Raw genomic sequence first — 11,074 nt, 5'->3', positions numbered from 1 at the left:
CATCTGCTGTGAGGAGAAGCCGAGAGCATCTGCCGTGAGGAGAAGCCGAGAGCACCTGCCGAGAGGAGAAGCCGAGAACATCTGCCGTGAGGAAAAGCCGAGAGTTCCTGTCGTGAAGAGAAACCAAGTATCCAGCCCAAGATAGTATCCAGCCCAAGATAGTGTCCAGCCCAAGATTAAAGGATTAGTCTTGTTAACCTGTTTCGAGTGTTCTTGGTCCCTGCTGTAAGAACATTTTGGCGCCCACCGTGGGGCCGAGGGTCAATTGAAAAGGGTTAAAGACAAGATGAGTCAAGGAGGAGAGCAAGGTGGAGATCGGGAAGACAATGTTAACATGCCAATGGCAATGTTGGTCCAACTACAAAAAGAATTCGAGATGTTAAAAAAGAATAATGAAGAAGAGTTGAGTATGTTGAGAGCCGAAAACGCACACATGAGGAGAAAGTTACAAGAGGAAACAGTTTTGAATTCATCTTTCGAAACTGTTCAACCTGGAATACAAGTGAATGAAAGGCTATATCACAACGAAAGTTCCCAAACGAAAAGAAGATGGCTTGAAAACTTTGGGGTTTGTGGAGGGACATCTTCTAGAAAACATCCATTTTATGACGTTATAGTTGATACTCCGTTGCCAGACAATTGGAAGAACTTGACCATTGACAAATATGATGGGAGTACGGACCCTGATGAACATATTGCAATATATACTACTCAAATCAGCTTGTATACATGGAATGATGCTGTTATGTGCAGAGTATTTCCTACAACTCTGAAAGGGGCAGCATTGAGCTGGTTCACACGCCTCCCACCTTTGAGTATAGATTGTTTTGATACGTTGATAGAAAAGTTCGGCGCTCAGTTTGCAACTAGTCGCCCTCATCATTTAACGTCAATCGCCTTAGTAAACATAAGACAAGAGAAAGGAGAGTCTTTAAGAATGTTCATGGAACGTTTTGGAAAGGTTGCTTTGGGAATTCAAAATCTTAGCCCAGAGGTTACAATGCATCACATGATAACGGCACTAAAACCGGGACCATTTGCCGATAGTCTTTGTAAGAAACCTGCGATCAATTTGGATGAACTAAGGCAACGAGCATCAAAATTTATGCAAATGGAAGAACTAAGGGAGTTTCGAAACCAAGTAAGGGTTGATGGAGGTGAGAAAAGGGTGATAGAAAGAGAACACCCACCTGTTGCAAGAAGAGCCCGAGAAGAGTTCAGAAGTCGAAAATTCCAGCAATACACACCTCTAAATACAAACAGAGCAAGAATTCTACAGGAAGCCATGGCAGCCGAAATAATACCATCACCAAGAAAAGCAAGAACACCAGAAAGAGCAGACCGCACCAAACATTGTGAATATCATAAAAATCATGGTCATCATACAGAAGAATGCATTGGGTTGAAAGACAGAATAAAAGAGTTGATTCATGCAGGACAGTTAAAACGTTTTGTTCGAGGGGGAAACGCAAGAGTATGGTTGAGCCCTGAGAGAGATGTGAGAGGGCGAGAGCTGGGTGAAAGAAGGGTGGAAAGGTTTGAAAGGAGAGAAAATAAACGAGTGGAAAAAATAGATGATAGAAGGATTGGAAGGCCAGAAGAAAGAGGAGATAGAATCTATCAAAACACCCAGTCAGTAAGACGAAGCAGGGAGCGAAGTCTGGGAAGGCCGGTTAGGGGGTTTATAAATACGATCTTAGGGGGTTTTTCTGGGAAGGAATCCTCGTCAGCAAGAAAGCAACATTGGAGAAATATCAGGGCTGTTAATCATGTTTTTAAAAGAAGAACTTTACCACCAATGCTTTTCACAGACGAAGACTTTCAAGAAATTGATCCAGATCATGATGATCCTATGGTGATCACAGTTGAAATAGCCGAATATGTTGTCATGAAGACCTTGGTTGATCAAGGGAGTTCGGTTGATATCTTGTTCTGGGATACGTTTAAAAGGTTACATTTGAGAGAAGAAGACATAGTGCCTTTCCGAGAGCAAATCATTGGTTTTCGGGCGAAAGAGTTAACACAAAAGGGTATGTTGATTTGATAACAACATTTGGAAGAGGTAGCAAAATTAAAAAAATTAAAAAAATTAAAAAAATTAAAATCCGATATCTGGTGGTGGATGCATCCACTTCATACAATGTGTTGTTAGGACGATCTTCCTTAAATAAGTTAGGAGCAATCGTGTCAACACCGCACCTGGCCATGAAATTCCCAACAGAAAAAGGAGAGATAGCGACAGTTTATGTCAATCAAAGAGATGCTCGGGAGTGTTACGCGGCAGGTCTAAAGATGAATTTGAAGATGGATAGAGATACTGAAAAAATAGTAGCCATGGTGGATTTGGATCCCAGATTAAATGAGGAAAGGCTGGAGCCGAAAGAAGAAACAACAGCAGTAGTGTTAGGCCAAGACGAGAGACAATGCACTTATATAAGTGGAAGTATGCCTGATGAATTACTTACCAAACTCATCACACTGTTGCGTAGCAATAAGGATTTATTTGCCTGGCAGCCGTCTGATATTCCTGGAATTGATCCAGAGGTAATGTGTCACAAATTATCTGTTTGCCGAGAAGCAAGGCCAGTATCTCAAAAACGAAAAAAGTTAGGAGAAGAACGACGAAAGGCAGCAATTGAAGAAACTGAAAAATTAATACAAGCTGGTTTTATCCGAGAAGCTAAGTATACTACGTGGTTGTCTAATGTGGTACTTGTCAAAAAACCGAATGGAAAATGGAGAATGTGTACAGATTACACCGATTTGAACAAAGCCTGCCCAAAAGACACATATCCATTGCCTAATATAGACCGACTAGTTGATGGGGCATCTGGCCAAGAGATGATGAGTTTTCTTGATGCTTATTCGGGGTATAATCAAATACAGATGTATGCACCTGATATCCCGAAAACAGCTTTCACCACTGATGTTGCAAATTATTGTTATAAAGTCATGCCTTTTGGCTTGAAGAATGCTGGAGCAACATACCAAAGATTGATGGACAAAGTGTTTAAAGAACAGATTGGAAAAAACCTGGAAGTGTACGTTGATGACATGGTTGTTAAATCAAGTGAGATACAGAAACATCTGGAAGATCTTGAAGAAGTGTTTGCTCAAATACGAAAGTACAATATTCGTATTAATCCAGAAAAATGCGTTTTCGGTGTCAGAGGAGGAAAATTTTTGGGATTCATGTTGACAAACAGAGGAATCGAAGCCAATCCTGATAAATGTGAGGCAATAATGCAGATGGGAAGACCGAAAAACCTAAAAGAAGTACAAAGGCTAGTAGGAAAGCTGAATTCATTATCAAGATTTCTGCCAGTATTGGCCGAGAAAACCAAACCGATTATAAACTTGTTGAAAAAATCTGAAAACTTTGTGTGGAGTGAACAATGTGAGCAAGCTTTATCTCAAATAAAAAGCATGGTGGCTGAACCCCCAATCTTAGTAAAACCTGTACCAAATCAACCCATCATAGTTTACTTAGCCACTTCAAATGAAGCAATAGGAGCTGCTTTAATCCAAGAAAACCCAGAGCAGAAACCGATATATTTTGTGAGTAGAACCCTACAAAATGCCGAAACCAGATATCCCAAAGTTGAGAGAATTGCCCTAACACTAGTGTATGCCGCAAGACGCCTTCGACCATACTTTCAGAATCGTCAGATAATTGTGAGGACAGATTTTCCAATATCTAAAATTTTAAAAAAACCAGAACTTGCAGGTCGAATGGTGACATGGTCAATGGAGCTTTCAGAGTATGGAATCAAATACGAACCAAGAGGACCAATTAAAGCCCAATCTCTTGCAGATTTTATCATTCAGATGCCAACATCAGCACAACAGGACCAGTGGACTTTGTATGTAGATGGCGCGTCAAGCAAAAGAGGAAGCGGAGCAGGAATAGTACTTGAAGGACCAGATAATTTCCAAGTGGAGATGGCGCTATGATTCGAGTTCAAAACATCCAACAACCAGGCCGAATATGAAGCTCTTGTTGCAGGGTTATTATTGGCCAGAGACATGGGAGTTGAAAATGTCATTTGCAAAACGGATTCACAGTTGTCGGTGGGACAAGTGCACGGGGAGTATCAGGTAAAAGACCCTTTGTTAATGAAATATTATCATAAAGTCTTAAATATTATGCAATGTTTTAACAAAGCCGAGAGGAAGTATATTCCAAGAGAATTAAATGTGAAAGCAGATTCACTATCTAAGTTAGCAAGCCAACAAAGGCAAGTGCAACACAATTCAGTCATACAACAAACCCTCAGTCATCCGACAGTTAGTCTGGACGAATGCTTCAATATTGTAGAATCCAAAGATGACTGGATAAAAACATACATCGAAGTCATAAAGACCCAGGAGCAAGGTGTTGAGCCAGATGCAAAAACAGCAAAGAAAGTAGCTAGTTTCATTCTAATCGGTGACGAGCTATATAAAAGAGGATATTCTATGCCCCTGTTAAAATGTTTGACCAAAGAACAAGCAGAATATGTAGTCAAAGAACTTCATGAAGGAATTTGTGGACTACATTGCGGAGCTCGAACAATGACAACAAAGGTTTGCAGAGTTGGTTATTATTGGCTAACAATCCGAGAGGATTGTGAAGTTTATGTCAAAACGTGTAGAAAATGTCAAGAGTTTGGGAGTTTAAATCATATCCCAGCGCAGGAGTTGCAAGAAATTATATCTCCATGGCCATTTGCAAAATGGGGAATTGATATACTTGGTCCATTCCCACTTGGATGAGGCCAAACCAAATTCATGATAGTAGCTGTAGCTGTAGACTACTTTACAAAATGGATAGAAGCAAAGGCATTGACAAAGATAACGGCGCAGCAAGTCCAAACGTTTGTATGGAAAAATATAATATGTCGATTCGGAATCCCACATACTATTGTAAGTGACAATGGCCGACAGTTCATTGACAAAAAACTTATGGAATTTTATGCAGATTTGGGAATTAAGTCCACGACCACTTCAGTTGAACATCCACAAACGAATGGACAGGCCGAAGCCGCAAACAAAGTTATTCTTGGACAATTAAAAAAGAGGTTGGGGACTGCTAAAGGATTATGGGCTGAGATTACCGGAGATCTTATGGGCATATCGTTGCACACCACAAACATCAACTAGAGAAACACCGTTCAATCTCACTTACGGAACAGATGCAATGTTACCAGTAGAAGTCAATGAACCAACATTAAGAAGACAAATGGAAGATTGGAATATCAACAATGAGTGTTTGAGGACCGATCTTGATCTTATTGAAGAACTTAGAGAAAAAGCAAAAATAAAGGAGACTGCAGTAAAACAAAGAGCAATGAAGAGATTTAATGCAAAAGTAAAATTTAGGGCTTTTAAAGAAGGTGATCTGGTATGGAGAATGCGAACTGATGCTCGAAAGGATCCACGACATGGAAAGTTGGCATCCAATTGGGAAGGTCCTTTTAGGGTACTAGAAAACTTACAAAATGGAGCTTATAGATTAGAAACTTTGGAAGAGAAAGTGATACCGAGAACCTGGAATGCAAGTCATCTAAAATTTTATTTTAGTTAAAATAGATGTAAAAAGAAGACTTTATGTAACTACTTATCATATAATGAAGAAGCATTCTCAAAAAACAATCCATCTTGTTATCTTCCATTGTGTACATATTCATTCTTCGTTTCTCGGCCTTGGATGCTTTCACTTCAGGTGAAATCCCACCCAAGAATAGATTTACATAACTTTTTTGGGCTTGGATGCTTTCATTTCAAGTGAAATCCCTCCCGAATAAACATTACATGATTCTTTCGGCCTTGGATGCTTTCACTTCAGGTGAAATCCCTCCCGAAAAAATATTTACAACTCTTTTTGGGCTTGGATGCTTTCATTTCAGGTGAAATCCCTCCCAAACAAACATAAATATACTTCTTTCGGTTTTGAAAGCCTTCAAACCAGATGAAATCCCTGTCGTCAGAATCTTCCTTTAAAACTGTCAATCTTAAACGTTTCATCTCAAATGAAAACCGAAAGATCAAAATCAAAAGATGCACGATTTTTACATCTTCAAACAACGCCAGGTCCAAAGCAGTAACTTTACAATTCAAAAAACCGAAAGCTACTCACATCAAAAATACATTGCTAAACCGATAATGGCATATTCCAATCAGTCACGTATCAATTATGAGTCAACCTTAGTAAATTAAAGGTCTCCGATTAATAACTTTATACTTCCCAAACTTAAAAGATAAAAACTGCTTTTGTGAGATAAAACCGAAAACAAATAACCCAATGCGCTAGTCACGTGATGATATACTTTTTAAATCCCAATCGAAAGAATCCGGTAACAATTTTATTAACAAATGAATGTTTTAAATTCAAAATAAATAACTCAAAGGGTCAATATTTGGTTAACACCGAAAGGTCTTTAATATTAATAGATTATAATCAGAAATATCACGCTTAAAAAACCGAAAGGTCCAGGTTACAACATAGTCAATATTTATGATCATTAAAATCGAGAGGTGAGTTCAAACAATTCTGACATTCTTAACGTTTTCAACATAAAGAAAATCGAAAGCTAACAATTCTCACTATGATTATAACCGAAAGAAAATTTTGACCGGACAACATAATGTAAAGGATAAAATCAGGATGTTAACCACAAAAGCTTAAACATTTATATTAACAAAGTTTCCAAAAAGGAATTACTTCACGAATGCAAACATCCAACAACCCAGCATTCCAAAACAATTGTACTTCTCAGCAAGTAACCGAGAGTTAACCGACAAACTATAAAAGTTAAAACCCTATATCTACCTAATTTTCGATATTAATATCTTCAGCATCATTATCCGGAATCTCATTAGCAGGAACTAGCTCACCATTATAAAAGTCCTTCTTAACATCAAAGTTACCTTCATCAATAGGAATCTTATAAAAATATTTTGCTTGTTGAAGAGCCTTCTCAAAGCCAAGCTTGTGCTGTTCAACTATAAAACTTTCGGCTTCAAAAACATTAGTCCTTAGCTGATTAATCTCCTCATCCATAAGTTTGATGGTGTTCTTGTCAGATTCATTCGCAGAAGATAACGCCGATACCTTCTCAGTCAAAAGTTGATTCTCTTTGAACAATTGAGCATTCTCTGTGCTAGACTTCAGATTTTCACTTTTCAAATCAGAAATTTCTTTTCCAAGACCTTCGTTTTCAACTTCTTGTTCCATTTTCTGTTTTTTCATCTCTTCTAACTGTGAAGATAAAGAGTTCATCCTTTCCTTATACTCAGCAAGATCATTCTTCAAATTTTTCAAATTCAGATAAAGACACGTAGTTCCCATTCTTCTCTTTCATCATTTTTCCAATCAAAAGATTTCTACTTGACAATTCAATAACAGAATCCGCCAATGAAGCAGCATCCATATTTTTCAGCATATTGTAAGATGATTCACTAAAAGATGTTTGAACAAACTTTGCATACTTAGTTGTAGCACTAAAAATCGTCTCAGGAAGAGGTTCAGATTAAACATTTTCACTGTGGCGATGGCGCCGAGAAGACGAATGTGACCTCTTGCTACTCCTATCTCGTTTCTTTGATTTCTTCGAAGGACCAGCAACATCGACATTACTTGTCGGTTCCACCACGTCAACATTAGCAACAGGTTCCACGGTTTCTACTTCCACAACAGGATTTACCAGATTCTCACGTCGGGGAGTTACATCACCCACTTTGTTCAGCAATTTCGAAAAGTAAGATCGAGCTTTCGGATTAGTGCTTGCCATCAGAGCTGAAAATCAATAAAAAATTTAGCAAAGTTAAAAAACTCATCCTAAAAAGCAAGAAAATGCGGAACAACCACGTATCAATAAGATCTTCTCGAGGATGTGATGAAGTATACAACTGTAGCAAGGCGCGAGTGGGAACTTGGTACGAGAGACGACTAAAAACTTCAATAACATGACGATCGGCCACACCCATCGAATGAAAAGATATTGAGTTAAACTTCACAGGGTCTTTCGTCCAATACAGAGGAAATTTTGGAGAATCTCCATTAAAGAAGTACTCTCTTCCTATTGGCTCTATTAGAATTTTGAAAAAACTTCCCTTAAAATCCTTGTACGACGACGTAAAAGGCTTAAGAAAACACACGTTGGATTTGCTAATAAGGGATAGCCACCCCGGCCGTTTACCAGGCCGAGAACTATAATAGTATAGAAAAGCAGAGGGATTAGGAGAAAGTGACAATAATTTACACAAAATATTGAATGCTTGCATCGCAGCCCAACCATTAGGATGAAGCTGAGTAGGAGCAACATTAAGGAAATTAAGAACGCCCATTTGAAAATTGTTCAAAGGCAATCGAATATGAAGATCTCTGAAAAAGCAAGCATAAAAATAAAAAAATTCATAACTATCACCTTCTCGGTCATGACACACATTATCAACATCTCCAACATGCCGAAATGAAATGATATCATTTTCAATATCAGAATAATAAATTTGAGAATGGGAAAGAAAACTCCGAAGTTCGTTAGCAGAACGATACTTCGAGAAATACTCTCGGACTTTAGAATTAACCCATTGATAACCGGGACGAAACTTTTTCTGGGGCTCAATAAATTCAAATTCTTGAGGAATATCAACAACGGGAGCTCCATTTGAATCATTCATACAAGATGGAGTAGCAGATAAAGATTTCGATTCAGGAGGAACTTCTTCTCGAACCACTCAGCCAGTTGATTCACCACCCGCGCTTGAACATTCATCAGTAGCAGAAGAACTTGAAAGAGACATTACCTTCGCAAGAATTGAATGAAGATTGACAATACGCTTCCTTCTCAACAGCAGCAAAGCTCACACAATCATAAAAGATTCAATGACAAACCTATTTATAGCCCAAAGTAAACCCTAGAATTCCAAACGTTACAAACAATGTGAAACCATTCAAAAATATGTCATCTAACGGTCAAAATGGCAAGTTCATGTCAAGTCATTTAAACTGAGCAAAATAAAGCACGGAAACCAAAGCGTTCCATATCAAATCAAATCAAATGTCAAAATTAATATATTATATTCAGACACAAATATTTGTTTAAACTTAAAATAAAATATTTCTGTATCGGAGGCTAGTGTACTGGTAGGCTAAAACCGAGAGGTTTAGGCCGAGAACAACATGTTAAGTAACCAAGGGGGGATAAGGTTTAAACCGAGAGCGAAAAAGATATACGTTAAAGAATAAAATAAAATATAAATATTATTATAAAAATGAAACCCAATTAAGTTAAAAACCTACAGGAGGGGTGTGTGAATAATAAAAAGGTGTAAAAAGAGAGTCCAACAGAAAAGGGGAAAAGCCCATTAAGAAAACCCTATAAATAGAAGTTCAGAGTAAGAAAAAGGTAAGAGTGATTTTATCTGATGAATATTAAACCTTTTCTGACTTTGGCATCGGAGCAACTTGCAGGTACCCCCCACCTGTCGTGAGGAGAAGCCGAGAACATCTGCTGTGAGGAGAAGCCGAGAGCATCTGCCGTGAGGAGAAGCCGAGAGCACCTGCCGAGAGGAGAAGCCGAGAACATCTGCCGTGAGGAGAAGCCGAGAGTTCCTGTCGTGAAGAGAAACCAAGTATCCAGCCCAAGATAGTGTCCAGCCCAAGATTGAAGGATTAGTCTTGTTAACCTATTTCGAGTGTTCTTGGTCCCTGCTGTAAGAACAATAACAACTGAACAATTAAAAGAGTTTGAAGTGATTATGTTGGCACTGATCAATAAGAAAACAAAGAGAGAATTAGTTGCTTCAATTGGAAAAATAGGGATTAGGTTTCATCTCTCCCACTCTCATGTATTTTGATTAACATGTTAATATTAAGTTCTTTGATTGAAATTGATGCCCGTAGAAAATTCATTTATATCGATCTCTCGCATATAAAATTCTTAAGAATGTTTCCTAAATATCGATCTCTCGCATACATATAAAAACAACTTAGAAATCACACTCAGACGTTAATGGCAATTAACATTTCAAGTCTATCTCTAGCACTCAAATATGCGCTAAGTATTGATGTTTAGGTCCGAACCCTAAAAATACCTCTCGGTCAGATTTAAGATTCTCAATTTGTCACGGAAAGTTAAAATTAAAACAACAATACCAATAATCAATCAAGAACTGAATATTAATATATAAAATATCACCTCAATACATAAGAGTTTGAGCAGATTACTCCCAATCCCAAAGGGTAGAATTAGCCACGCATACTTCTAGCACCTTCCATTCTCCTAATTGGTTACAATTCACTCTATGGTGTTTTCTCTCAATCTGGCACACTACAGTTGAGCCTCTAGCCCTCTATTTATCCTAGTTTTCTCGGGTTATGTTGTTTCCCGTGTCGCGCTAATGGGCTAAATGATAAAACATAAAAAAAGCTCAATCTTTCCTTGCATATTTTTCCATTCTGTGACCTTCTATCTTTATCTTTTTAGCTCAAATCATTCATCTTTAATCCAAATCTCCAATCTTCCTTAGAAATATGCAATTAACACCAAATTTGGGAATAAAATACTCTTATTCAAATAAAGATCATAAAAAATATAAAAAGGTATAAATTCATAAATTAGGGATTATTTTATATGTAAATTATCAATAAATCCTCATAAGTGCCTATATTTTAATATGAAATATTACTGAAATTAGGCACTTATAAGTTGTTGACTGAACCTTTTAAAGTGAAGGAAGTTAAGGAAGCCATATGGAATTGTGAAAGCAGCAAAAGCCTTGGCCCAGATGGTGTTACCTTCAACTTTATAAAGAAGTACTGGAGTTACTTGAAAAGGACGTGTAAGGTGCAGTACAATATTTCCATAGATAAGGGAAAATACCAAAAAGATGTAATGCTTTATTCTTAACGTTGATTCCAAAATCAGAGAACCCTCAATCTTTAGAAGAGTATAGACCCATTTTACTAATCGGATGCTTGTATAAAATACTGGCAAAAATGCTATTTATAATGATTAAGAAATTCGTTGACAAGGTCATAGATGTGTCACAATCAGCCTTTTTATCAAATAGAGGGCTATTAGATAATATC

At 37.7% G+C, this 11,074-nt stretch overlaps 1 protein-coding gene across 1 annotated transcript; it reads left to right on the top strand.

Annotated features, from left to right (window-relative positions):
• Nucleotides 1-4,026: 4,026 nt before the first annotated feature.
• Nucleotides 4,027-4,755, top strand: LOC137824611 (uncharacterized). The gene has a single exon (XM_068630277.1). The coding sequence runs from the start codon at nt 4,027-4,029 to the stop codon at nt 4,753-4,755; it is 729 nt and encodes a 242-aa protein (XP_068486378.1).
• Nucleotides 4,756-11,074: the final 6,319 nt, after the last annotated feature.

Source organism: Phaseolus vulgaris, chromosome 8 (assembly GCF_051622355.1).
Source record: "Phaseolus vulgaris cultivar YP4 chromosome 8, ASM5162235v1, whole genome shotgun sequence".
Taxonomy (NCBI): Eukaryota; Viridiplantae; Streptophyta; class Magnoliopsida; order Fabales; family Fabaceae; genus Phaseolus; species Phaseolus vulgaris.
Note: the sequence above shows the minus strand (reverse complement) of the source record. Positions and strands in the feature narration are given on the sequence as shown.